This window comes from Cinclus cinclus, chromosome 1 (genome assembly GCF_963662255.1).
Source record: "Cinclus cinclus chromosome 1, bCinCin1.1, whole genome shotgun sequence".
Taxonomy (NCBI): Eukaryota; Metazoa; Chordata; class Aves; order Passeriformes; family Cinclidae; genus Cinclus; species Cinclus cinclus.
Window position 1 is genome coordinate 118,031,277 of NC_085046.1, and position 13,540 is coordinate 118,044,816.

At 39.3% G+C, this 13,540-nt stretch overlaps 1 protein-coding gene across 1 annotated transcript in view; it reads right to left on the bottom strand.

Annotated features, from left to right (window-relative positions):
• Positions 1-532: 532 nt before the first annotated feature.
• CPA6 (carboxypeptidase A6) overlaps positions 533-13,540 on the bottom strand; it is a 57,082-nt gene continuing 44,074 nt past the window's right edge. The window contains exons 7-11 of the mRNA XM_062514449.1: positions 12,198-12,308; positions 11,858-11,948; positions 7,104-7,306; positions 2,026-2,110; positions 533-720 (exon numbers count right to left, since the gene is read on the bottom strand). Of these exons, the coding sequence (XP_062370433.1) occupies positions 533-720; positions 2,026-2,110; positions 7,104-7,306; positions 11,858-11,948; positions 12,198-12,308 (678 nt within the window). The remainder of the gene's footprint in view (positions 721-2,025; positions 2,111-7,103; positions 7,307-11,857; positions 11,949-12,197; positions 12,309-13,540) is intronic.

The window sequence follows — 13,540 nt, forward strand, 5'->3', positions numbered from 1 at the left end:
AAAATTTACACAAGTGCATATATGTATGTACATACCTATACACACAGAAGGAAGCCACACTGCCACTTGCAGTGTAGCCAGCTGCCACTATAAGGCATTTATTGCTGTAGACGCAGGTCTGTGCTGGGTCACAGGGAATATTTACATTAATGTAAACTTTATCCCTTGGGTCTAAAGACCCCATGGGAAGTCATCATATTAGGGCAAGGTGTAAGGCCTGAAATTGCCTGAAATGGCACTTTATTTTACGACTGGCCTGAGTGAAATTGCAGAATTAAAAGTTTTATTGCAAAAAGAAGAAACTATTTTGCACCAAACTGGTAACTAAGTATATCAACTTTATGGACTTTAGAAAAGCAGATATTGAATGATTTTTTCCATTTTCCACTAAGTTAATTTGGCAGAAACAATATCACATTTCCCATTAGCTTCTAGGATTCTGAAGTGGCCCAACTTAGAATGACAACTGAACACATTGAAAGGCATCAGTGCTAGGAGTAAAATGTTTACTTCCAGCTTCTAGAAATCCATCTTAATGACATTTCTTCAGCAAGTGTAGAGTTATATTTTTAACTGCGAGCATGGTCTCTGTGCAGGTTGGTTTGATCAGCACTTCAGGAAGCAAAAATCCAAAATGGCCAGTGTCACGCAGCTCAAATGCAAATGCATATGGGATGCCATTTTTGTAGGCCCAGTCCATAGAGCTGCCAGAACTCACATCTGAAAGAGATAATTCAGAGAAAGCATTAAAAAATGTTAAATGCAGGTCATGCTGAAATCAATTGTGGAATTATGTCTGTGGGACTCAGTGAGTATACTTGAAACTCCAGCTGTTGCTTCTGAACACCCTTCAGAGAATAGCATGAGCACCCAACACCTGGTGAAATGTGCTCAGCACAATATGGATTAGACCCTTTTTTTTATAGGAAAAAAATTTTAACCGTTTTGTGTAAGGCAAAACTTTAATAAAAGAGAGTATCTAGAATAAAGCCTCAAACTGTTCTTGTCTCCGTGGGAGAACAGTCTGAAGCTTTCCTTCCACAAAGATCTCCCAGTTGGACTAGAGAGCTCTGCATGCTCCTAGGTTTAGACTGGGTTTTTTAGGCAATTTATTTGCAGTGAGAAGGGGGAAAGCTGATGAACTAATCTGCCATCTTCTTTTTAAAATGCTTCTAAAATTATTTTCACTTGTCTTACTTTCTCACCATTTCCCCACAGCATAAGAGTGTTTGCATAGGTGGTGTCTAATATTAACAAACCTTCCTGAGGAAGTCTGCTGCTTTTGCTTTCATTATCTCCTTATGTTGATTACCCAAGACACAATTTTTTATACAGATAAATCTCTCATGTGGCTGGCTGTAATCTGTGCAATTCTAGCATTAATTCACACTGCTTTTCCTTTGACGTAGTTACTGACTGCAGTGTAATGAGCACAAGATGATGACTATGTTGTGAGATGGAGGCCCATGATAAGTGGAACTGTAGCTGAAACACAGCAATGGTAGAGGAAATGCAGGAGGTTACTTGTGAGAAGTCTTTAGCTTTTCACTTTTCCAATGTCTATTATTAGCCAAAGCATTCAGACCTCAAGGTTTCAGTGAAGAAAATAAAAGTGTCTTGTTAAGAACTGTTGAACTTTTTCTTTTACCTCTCTACAGAGAGCTTGCCTGACAAATGCTGTTATAACTTAGTAGTGCATTTGCAGTATCTGATAAAGATATGGTTTTTAAGACCTTGGTTTTTAATTTAAAAAAACCCACAGTTTTATATGGTATGAATATGTTATTTGCTGGCTTTTGACTCTCAAGTGCATTGCATTTTAATCTCTTTTATTGCATCAGTTGAGTTAATCTTATTGCAATCAACTGACTGAATCAGTTGCAAAACTTTCTTCTGCATTCCTCACAACCCAAAACTGGAACGAAGTTTATTTAAATAGTGTTTGCATTCTTTGTTATAATAAGGGTATTCTCCTTCTTACTGTAGGAAGGTCAAAGTCAAGAACTTTGGCAGAGGGAAACTTACACAAAGTGCTGGATGCAGGGCCATATCTGTATCTTACACCATAGGCTGACTGAAGAGCATTAACAGCATTATAGGCTGCTGATTCCTGGGGAGGAAAACAAAAATCAAATACATAAATTAGACTTTGAATTAAACACTGTACTGTGATTGGAACCTAAGTCAATGGATCATTGACCTCCAGTGCAATACTGTGTTCCATGTTCGTGGCAGCTAAGTTAAAATTATTGTAAAGGATAAACACATTATTTCTTTTTAATGACAGCAATTCCCTGAAAAACCTGGTCTGGTATTTTCATGACATGAAAGAGCTCGCTGCACCATGAATGATCCGATTTTTAGTATTTGTAATTATAGGTTTGTATGCCAATTTAGCGACATGACAAATTTAGATGTCACATAAGACCATGAGATGAAATAATCTCTTTTTTTATGCAGTTTAAAAGCCATGCATGCATTTTCTGAAGATGAATTTCCCAGTTCACTAAACCTTGTCTCTGCTGGGCTTGTGAAGGAGAAATGATGTCTTGTTGACACTCACAGTGGCTCAGTGAGCAGAGTGGGAAGAAGAAAGGAGACAAGTTCCACTCCTGAATCTCTGATCTGCAGGTTCACTGCTGGTCTAACTTTCTCTGGGGCCTGTTGCTGTAGTCTTGGAGAGCTTTTTCCACTATTTCAGAAATGTGATTTCAGTCCTGTATAGGGAAGATCAGTTCCTTCATTGCAACAGCTTGTGACTGAAAGGCTGTTTAGGAGGTTCATGGTTCATCCTGTGAAACTGTGTGCAGAAGGCCAAGCCCATGGGAAGTTCTGAGAGTTACATACAGATAGTGCATTGAAACACATGGAAACGAAGCACATATTCAAAAGGGAAGGGAATATTACCCCAAAGAAAAAGATATTGGCAAATATACAATGAAGGCTGGGAAAACACAATCACCTCTCTGTAGAGAACAGGAAATTATTATCTTTGGAGCTAGAAACTCTGGACTTTGAACCACTATGTGAAACTGCAATGGTTGTTTTAGTTGTTTTATTTCCTTGAACAGGTTTGTTTGGTTTATGCAAGTTTTCATGAGCTCAGTCCTTACCTTGTTATTCATTGAGCACTAATTGAATGCAGTGGGGAAGGATTACCCTATACTTGCCTTTCCATTCATGTTTTTCCTAACCTTTCACTTGTTTGCCCTTGTCAGGGGTTGGGATTCTGACTTAATCCTTGGTCTGACCCATGCAGGCTTTGTTTGTCCGAGTAGACAAACCAGAGAAAACTGCTTTAAATGTCATTCCAGAAACAAAAATTAGTTCATTTTTGCTTCCAGATGTGCAGGTAGGGCTTTGGAGAGTTTATTTTACACAGCAACTCCTCTTAGCAAATAAAATAGCACATTTTTAATCCATTACAAAAATTTGTTAGGCACAACCAGAATTTTTGTTTGTTTAGCAGAAGGGCAACGGCGCTGGAGACTCTGACCCTTTCAGCTTCACCTCTTGCCACCTCTGTGATTGAGTGTGTGGAGGCAGGGACTGCATAACTCAGTGTTGCTGGAACTTCTGCAGTGCTGGGATGTGGTCGTCAGCCAGTGTAAGGGATAACCTCTGAGTCACCCTAACACCAATGGTGAGAAGGGCCTGTGCTGTGGGAGAAGGGAGAAGTGCTGTCACTTGGCACTCTTCCTTCAGATGCCTTGACTTCTGAGTTGTGACATGCAAGACCCGTGATGGGGTTGGAGTTGTTGGACCCTGTGAGGATGGCAGGGTGGAGTGTGAGGTCACTGTAGTGGCTGTGGCTGCACAGGGTCTGGGAAGGGGGAGCACCAGCTGCAGCCAGGAGCTGTTGTCTGGTGCCTGCACAAATACAAGACTGTTGCTCAGCCAAAATTTGCAAGCGTCTGTGTTTACCATCCCAGGGTCTTGGTGAGGAGCTGAGATGGCTTGACAAGTGGCCTGATGCCAAGGGATCAGTAGACAGGGCTCAGCTGGAGGAGCTGAGAGGCGTTGAGAACAAAGTCCTGATTAATGTGCCATGGCAAGGAGAATGAACAAGGAGACTCCCTGTACATGAGTTACATGCTGTACAGCAATAAGGCAACAGATAATCCTGCTGAAATCTTTTGAAGAAATAGTTTGGCATTGCCCATTTAAAATCAGCACAATAGTAATGGGTTCTGTGCAGAGGCAGAAACTATCTGGAAGTCAGACCAGGAGCATTCCAAGTCCATGTCCTCCACATGGGCACACATGCCTGGGCACTGTGAACTTGAAGATCTTAGCCTTGAGGAATGCAGCTGGCTTCCACTGTTAGAGCCATGTGCCCAAAAAAAGGACACTTCTCAACTGCATTGTACTGTGCAGGTTAGGTCTTGCATAAATCCAGGCAACCAGTCTTTGAACACCCTCAAGGAGAAAATGCCACATAAAATTATCAGATTTTTGCAAAGATGTACACAAACTCAGTCATGCCATGTAAGTTCACTGCAAACATTAAGGCAAGTGACAGTACAGGAGGGAAAAGGATGAAAATCAGGTGAGATTAAAACTCTCAAGATGGACGTGTGTTTCTGCTGATGTTTTTTTTCAATCAAAGAGAGTACTTTCATTTTAAGTATCTTAAAAAAACAGATTTCAGAAGTGTGTTAATAAGAGAGTTGTGCCTAAATTAGAACAGAATATGCATGTTGTGATCAGTACACAGCTCTCCAGTTTCAAAGCAGCTCTGAATAATTGAACGCTTTAATTGAAATGGTAACTGACAGCTCAGTAGAATGATCTGACCCAGACAGAAACAGCCTTTCTTCTGCTCAGAATTCATTGTAGCCCACTGTTAACACCAAAAGCTATTAATCTGCTATGCATGTGGGGTCTTACTGGTTTCCAATGTACACAGCCCATGTACAATGCTTGTTCCATCAGTGTCAGGAAACTGAAATCTATCCCTTTCCAGCTCAATGCAATTTCCAAGAGAACTTGGGAATCTGAAACCTCAGCCTAAGTCATCATTTTTGAGACTTCAAATATGAAAAACGAGACATTTATGAGCCACCAGCTGTCGGCAAGTATTAAAATACACAAATAAATAACCAACAAGTAGTCCCTTAATTTTCACTATGATCCCTATAATGAGGTTTATAAATAGCAGGAAATTACTTAGTTTCCTATTTCAACCTCCCTCCTGTTTTTGGCTGTCTGCAATGAAAAGAAGCATGATGTTCAAATACTGACAAGATATATAGAATTGGTATTTGGCTTGCATTTGTCCATGGGAGTTATTTAAAACAATGTCTTTTTTGTTCCTTTAGGTCTGCACTCCACTCTCTCTAACGAAAGAGAAGCCTGATCTAAGGTCTTGCAAACCTGAGGAACACCTGCTAAACATCTGAGATCCTTTGGTCTAAAAGCAATGGGTGGAAAGGCAGAATATGCATGAGTTGAGGGGAAGTTATGCCCCATCTCAGATTAGAATTATCCCTTAAGCAACAAGAACAACAAAATATACTGGTGTGTGTGAAAACTCTCAGATAAATCTGTTGTCTCCTTACAATGAATTTCCCATCTATAGCATCTGCTATTGCCTTATATTACTCTAGACATTTTATTCAGATACCCAGTAATCATATACTTGCAGAGAAGTTGCTGATTCTTCGTAACATTATGTCTTTACCTTCTCTGTTGTCTGTTCTTAAAAAAAAAAATATGCTTGCACCTGCTGATCTTCAAAGAAATGAGAACCTATTATTTTAAATTCCCAGTCTATGTTTATTTTCTAACTAAATAGTCATCAATTCACTTGGGGAACTCTTTTCTCTTGTTATTCCCTAAAAGAGTATGAAGGTAGAATAAAAAAACAATCATACATTTATCCACTGTCATTACAGGGCTCAGTGGTCGGTGGGGACTTGTGGGGACAAGTCTCATATTTTTAGCTCCTCTGGCTGCTTAGTTAACTTCTAATTTGCTGTGTTTCACAGGAATGGCATCAGGTAGAATAATGTTTAGTAGCTACTGAAATTAAGTGTCTCAACAGAAATAAAGCTACAAAGAGAGTTTAGTTTGTGGAGTCCTGGCTGTGCAGCCTCCAGAGGGAATAGTTGAGTGAAACTTCAGCGAAGCCCCAGGGACTGACAACATAATTTATTCTGCACGGGATAAATCTAAGGTGCAGTTAAGCTCCTTTGGAGAAAACTAGCTTAAACCAGCAAGTTAAAAGTCACTGCAACTTTCAAGGTCAAAATGGGAGATAAATGGAAAATGTAATTTTACTCAGGACTGAGGGTGAGAGAAAGAGGCTTGTGACTGATTGGGTCTGTGAGCAGGAGCAAAGAGAGAGCAAAGCTTACCTGTATGTCCCTCAGAGAATAAGCCATAAGGGGGGGTTTCATGAACAGGGGGCTGGCTAAAACAGACCTCAGACTGCAAGCAGAGGGAATAGCTCTGCATTTGGATGAGCATGGAATACATTAAACGTACTCATCTGCAAATCAATAGGCTTACATCAAAAAATGTAGTCTTACTAATTTATTTTTCTAATGTTTCTTCTGGTTTTAATCACCTCCTTGTCTGAAAGGGTTAAAAACACTATGTCTGACCTGAGTAATGCATAGAGCAATTGAAGCTTTAATTTTGGTGAAATCTAAGAGATTCCTCCTTGAATTGATAAAGATACGCAGTTTCAATTTTATTTTTGTCATGACATTGAAGATAGTCTTCTTTGTGCTCCTAGTGTTTAAGTTCTGAGCATGAAGAGACAGAATTTCAGATAGATGTCCAAGGATCTGACTATGTAATTCCCATTACAGTTAATTAAATAAAATTATAATAACTATAATGAAAACTTAGGGATTTATCCTAGAAAGTAATTTAAAGGGACTGATGGATGAAAGGCATGATACCATTTTAATCAAATTACCACTGACTCATGGTGAGTGAAGGTTATATAACCAGAAATGTGATTGCAAGTGGATCCAGAATAAGTGCTGCTCAATATTATATATGTGCAAAGTATTGAAGAAACAAGTCTCCTCTCAAAAAATGTACCAAAAAATATACAGAGGAGCACATTCTCCAAGAGTTAATGTACTTACCACACAGTTGAAGTTCGGAATGGTTGCATATTTGTAGGAATAAGGGTACAGCAGCATCTGTGCATATGCATGGAAGGACAAATAGGCTTTTATTTGTTTCCGGTGTTTGCGAAGAAAATGAGCAACAGCCTTTACTTCAGGCTCAGACTCGGGGAAAGGACCACAATAAGTGTCATCACATGGGTGTAATGAAGCACCTTCATCTAGAGGTTGAAAAAGAAAGTTGGTGGTGAACAATCACAGAGAGGGTCAGCTTCTGGCTCAACCTCGCTGGGCTTTTCAAAAGCGTGAAAAGCAATAAACAGATTCAAGGGCTTTCTTGTGCCTGATGGGCATGAGCCTGGGGGACCTCAGTGCAGCAATCTGATTGTTCATCTAGACACACCAAGCTCCCAGTTGGCCAACTACACGACTCTCCCCAGAGGATACATCCTTTCCAATTGAAAATGGAGAACCTGACTTCATTGTATTTTCTTCCCTGACTTTTCGTATCAGCCACAGGTTTTATGACAACATTGCAGTATTAAAACTATTGATGCGTCTCAGTTGGTCTATTTGAGAGAGAGCTATACCACTTTCATTAGTCACTCCCAGGACAAATCTAGCTTTTTACAGCTTTTAATGTATTACCTACTTCAGTGGTGATTACAATGGTAGGTAGACAACCTCAACAGGGATTATCTTAAGAACATTATAAGAGTGCCTATTTTTACCCCTCTGAACCTCATGGGGAAGAAAAAAAATAAAGAATAGCCACATGAGATGACTGCTCACACAGTGAAAATAAAAAAAATCACCTCAGTTTGCACAGGGCCTAACTTTGCTTCAAGTTTGGGGCAGAGGTTCAGTTTTGAAGATACCTTTATTTCAACCTGCTCATGTGGCAGCAAGCTGAGCAAGAGCAGCCTACATATAATATCCCATGAGGTATGAGAAAGTGAAACTTAGAAAAGGAGATGTGGTGGTGGCTCCTTTATAATTTAGCAATTCTGGATCTAAGCCATCATCTCATTTACAGCTTAGGGCCTGGGCCTAAAAGAACAATATTTATGCAAATCTACTCTGCTCTTTTATCTGCTGCAATTTCAAAATACCACAGATTTCTGCATTGACCTGCAGAATAATGATAGTTTGTTTGCAAACTTCCCTGGAGCCATCAGGGACTTAAAACAACAGAGTTTTATTAGCTTGCCTTTGTTTAGTAAGTACTGCCACCTTCAATTAATAAGAAGAGAGCTGTGTGTGAGAAGGCATAATGATATCAACTAAAACAGGGTTATGCAATCAACCTAATGCCAAAAAAAAAAAAAAGCAAGAAAAAAGTGGAAGAATTTCATGCTGCAGTTTCATTTGTAAGATGAAAATTGAGGCTACCACTCAACGGCCACAGGTGGGGATTTCAAAAGGTATTAGTACTTGGATTGCAGTGGATATGGAAGGGTTATAGAGAGGGCAGATGGTCTTCTCTATGCAGAACAGATGGCCACCAAGTCATCCAAATCCTAAGAGCACTCTGCGTCGATTTCTTTTCAGATAATATAGCTACAGGAGAGCTATTTAACAGTCTCCAGAGTTTTGTTTTGTTTTGTTTTTTTTTGGTTTTTTTTTAATGGATAGTTCATCTCCTGTTTCAGTGTTGTGTACTGAATCATGGCAATGGATAACGCTGTTAATAAACAGTGTATTCCTACAAACTAATGGTAAAATGACCCAGTGGTAAAATATGGCACAGTTTAGGGACTTCCAGGGAAGGAAAAAAACTCTCTAAGCTGTTCAGCCTATTATGGTGAGCCACGTGCCTTCCCAGATGTAGTTAATACTTTTCATTAAGTGAAGCTGGCTGGTAATAAAAAGAGGAGGTTTCCATGGTGGCCTTGGATAATACAAGGATATGCTCAATTTTCATACTGGAAGTTTATTTAAAGTAACTCAGGAATTAAAAAAGAGTTGATGCCAGATGTATCAACTGCTGTGACATTTCTAATTTACAGTCATGAGAAGCAAATGGAACTGTGTAAAATGTTACCATATTACCTTATTTCTGTACCTTATGGCATACTGGGGGAGGACAAGTATTCTCTAACATCCATCATGAGACCCAATGAACAAAGGAAATGTGTGCCAAGACTGATAAAACCAGCGCTTTGGTACAGGAGGAAGACTGAGGAGATGGAGAATGATTTTCACAAAACTTCCTTGCAGCTGCTTCTGCCAGTATGGGATACTGTCCTCAGTGAGCACTGGGGTGCACTGGAAATTGGGATGTGCTGGAAATTTTAACTGTTGCTCTCTTGGGGATTTGGATGCAACCACTTCAGCTAGATTTGGCATATGATTTAAATTAATTCTAAGTACCTCATTATTTGCTTTAAAGTTGCTATTATTCCATTATCATTAAACCATTGTGCTAGTTATTGCACATATATGTGCATTGCAAGGAGCATTTCTGCCCAGAGTTCTTGCTGCCCAGAGTATTCATGTGTGCAATTTGCATGCACTGTTTTGAGTACAGGTTGCTGCAACATGAAATCTAAGAGTGATATGGCCCTTTGCTTGGTCCCTGCAGAGTCATAAAGCTTACATCAAAGTCCTACACTAGAAAGGAAGGGGAAAGCAGATGGGATGCTGTGTTATCAGCACTGACTACCTCACAGCTGATGGCGTTTGGCAGCTTTGCTGAGGCCAGTCTCTGCCACAGCACACCTGCCTGGAAGCCCACTGTGAAGTTCAAGCCTGTCTGAAAACTCTAAGTGCAACTGAACTGAATGAAAAGGTTTTTACAAGCACATGTAGTTTTAAATGCTAAACACATCATGATTACACAAGCCTTATAGTGTGATATGATCCAGATTCTTCTCTGACTCATCTAATGTCAGATATTAATGAGAACACCAGGTGACTGGTTAGGGTCATGTGAGTACCAGTCAGCCCAGTTAATGAAAGACCTTTTTATTCTCCATCAAAATAGACAATCAGGCAGACTTTGGGGTCCAAAGCAGGAAGCGGAGCATGTGCTTGTTGGGATGACAAGCAGACTTGAAAGAATTTTTATTTTTTAAATTTGGGGTGGGGACCTGTCTATCATGTTCAGTTCAGGGGAGAAATGCAACAAGTAGGGGATTACAACACACAACAATGTGTGAGTATTGTTACAGTTTCACTAAGCATAGAAAAAATAGTTTTTGAATGAAAACTAAGCGAACATTTTTAGGACTGAATAAAAAATGTGTTTTAATACAGTGGCTAGGGAGCAGGAAGAAGGAGGAGGAGGAACCCAAGAAAAATTAATTAGAACTAGAAAGAAACTGCAGTGAGTATTAATTTTGCATTGGTAAGTACCTAACATACATCTCTCAGCACACTATGAGAGAACTGATCATTCCAGTTGTGCCAATGGTTATCTTCTGAGCACTAAATGGGTGTCCCCAAAAATACCTGCAGTTGTGGCTTACACACCTAAATAAACAGTGGTAACAGTGATGCAGGACTGGTTCGCTTTTACGTTATTTTTGCAGCAGAAAATTGCCTTAAAGACTGTGATAGCAGAACTGGGCCTGTCTTCTGGAATAAAGGGTTTCTCAACTAACACAGGCTTTCTGTAATTGCTTCTGTCTCAGTCCTCTCCTTAGAGCGGGTAGAGTTGGAAACAATTTGAAGTAACTTTCACAGGTTCATACTGGATTGAATGTATGCATCTGTTCACATTCACTTTTATCCTTACAATTCTCAAAACCCCACTTAAAGAATCCAGCTGTTGCAAGCCAGACTGTACAGTGCTCACCCCTACTGCATGCATTCAGAGTATTGTGGGAACATCTAGAGACTTCCATAGGAAGGGGAATGGGCTGAAGGCAGGGCCCTTGCACTATGCAAACACCATTTCTTGTCTTTACAAGCTTGTAATATAAATAAGGAAGGTGGACTAATGCTGCATGAGAAAACAGCTGCACAGAGAGCTGAGGGAAGCTCCTTAAGATGGGAGGGCAGGTCAGGTGTATATTGCTGTATTTCAGTGTTCTTACTTCCTTACACCACAACTTTTAGGGGCTGCTTACCCCTGTGTGAATTGCACTATCTTTCGGTAAGATTTAATAAAATACCCTTTTTTCTTGGTGGACCCTTTCCAAATCTTCTGGTAGTTATTTCATTACTGCTGCATTCTCCATGCAAAACCCAGGTCAATTTTTATGAAGTACTTACAGAAGTGCTGGGAGTTTAAAATTGTATCTCCATGCATTTAGAAGCACCTTCTTTCTTTATTAAATCTATTATAATAATGGCCTTAAGACACGGGGGCTAGCAAAATAAGTTTGACATTTCCAAAGGTAAAATAATTTCAAAGAAATGGTGAATTGAATAAAATGAAGCTTGAAATATTTCCTGAAGCTGCAGTTAGGTAAATCTTGAAAAATCATGATTCATTCTCAATGTTATGCTTAAAATTATTTATATGATTGCCAAAATACAGAATAGCTGTATGTGTGATTTTAAAAATTTTGCCACATTCTCCATGACAAGTTTTACTTACAATAATGTCTGTTTTTCCAAGGTTGAGAACTTTTATTTATTTTTTTTTTAAGTTAGGAGGAAGATTTGAGCCTTGGCTTATGGCTTTACGGGAAAAAAAATCTTCAACTATGGAAAAGGGAACACTTCACAACAGATGTGATCTAACCTACTTGGATAATTACCTCTGTTGGATAATTAAATACAGGGTAATCTGAACTGGGGGACCAAAGTATCTCCATACTTACCACACCATTTCACTTTCCAGTTGCGATTAGCATCAACACCATGACAGTGAAACCTCATGTTCTTTGATCTTGTTTTTCTCCAAAATCGATCCTAGCATAAGTTACAAAATGTTTAAATAGCAATATTACTCTATTTTGGCAAAAATCTATTTGTACACATAACAAATCAACCCTGGTAAACATATTCAGTATTCTATTTTAAGTGGAGTAATTTACTTCCATTTTGCAAGGCACAAAGTGCGGGACTAGATTTATACAGAGTCACCTTTCAATAATGTAATAACCACTTTATCTTTCTTGTCTGAATAATTTTTTGAATAATACTACTGTCATTACTTACATGTGTCCAGCTGAAATGATATCCATCCACATTAAATACAGGCATGATATAGAAATACAGCTGAGTTAGCATCTTTCTCATATCAGGATCAGTCTGGTATGTCTGAAGAGCCTAAAGCAGAAAAGCCAAAGAAAACAGTTTCCATAACAAAAATAATTTCCCAGTTAAATATTGTGATGGACTATGACAGTCACGAGGCATTTGGCAGTACAGAGGTCTGTTCTCATGGCAGCACAGACATCCTTCTAGCTGTGCCCAAAAGGTTGACACCCTCCTGCAAATGTGATTCAGACTGTGTGAACATATGAAAAAGGTGTCCTAAAGACCCTATTCTCTCTGCTTCTCAGTTGCTTTCAGTACTTAAGAAAATACAACTCATATTATAGAGAAGTAAATGCATGCAAAGTTCTTCTTGAAATAAATGCCGAAAGTCAGTGGAATAGATTCTTAGCTGAAGAAATGAGTTTAGCTCCTGTAAGACAATGGAGCCCTGTTGTTTCACCAGGTGATTTGATAAGGTCTTGAAGCAATTAAGGCTCACATTAGCAACAAAGTTTGTGTTTGTATTAAAAGTAGTTTACTATATTCACAATTATCAATACAGGCAGTTTATTCCTTACAATTTAGACACCTCTCTATTTTTGGAGAACCTTTAGCATATAGGTTAGCAGAAGAAGTCTAGGTAGGGAAAGGCTTTAGTTTTTTATCCATTCTGCATCTTAGAAAATTGCAGCAAAACCAGAGGCTCCTCAGCAGTTCTACTTGCTAGTGCCAGAGATGCTCTTTTATCAGTTCCAGGAAGCTTATACTCCATATTCTCTTGCAAATACTGTCCCTTGTCATAACTGGGCATCAAATTTGCATCCTTCGAAGTTTAAGTCTTGATTTTATAAGGTGAGGAATCCAGTGCTTCATGTGGCAGGTGGAAAGCATATCACAGTGATGCTGGGTTCAGAGGAATGCCTGAGCTTGGCTCCTCTCCTCTTTATACTGTGATTACAGCCTTCTGCTCTGCATTTCTGGCCCTTCAGATCTGAAGAGTAGCATGTGTTTGGGGAGCAAAGGGAAACATTTGCTCTGAAATAAACTAAGCTAAATGCTTTTCAATAGACAAATGTTTGGGAGCAGTGTGAAGTACAGGAATTCAATACTTCTGGGCTCCTAGCTATGCAGCTGTTTGAATTACTGAAGCTGCCATGGGAGCTGATGGATGCTTTGTGTGGAATACCTGTAAGAAATAATCATACATTTGGACATGTCTGGGGCTGAAATCTACTTCCAGAGGAGTATGACATTTTTTTTTTTTTCTTTACTGAGGGGATTAGTGGGACTTCCAAATACTT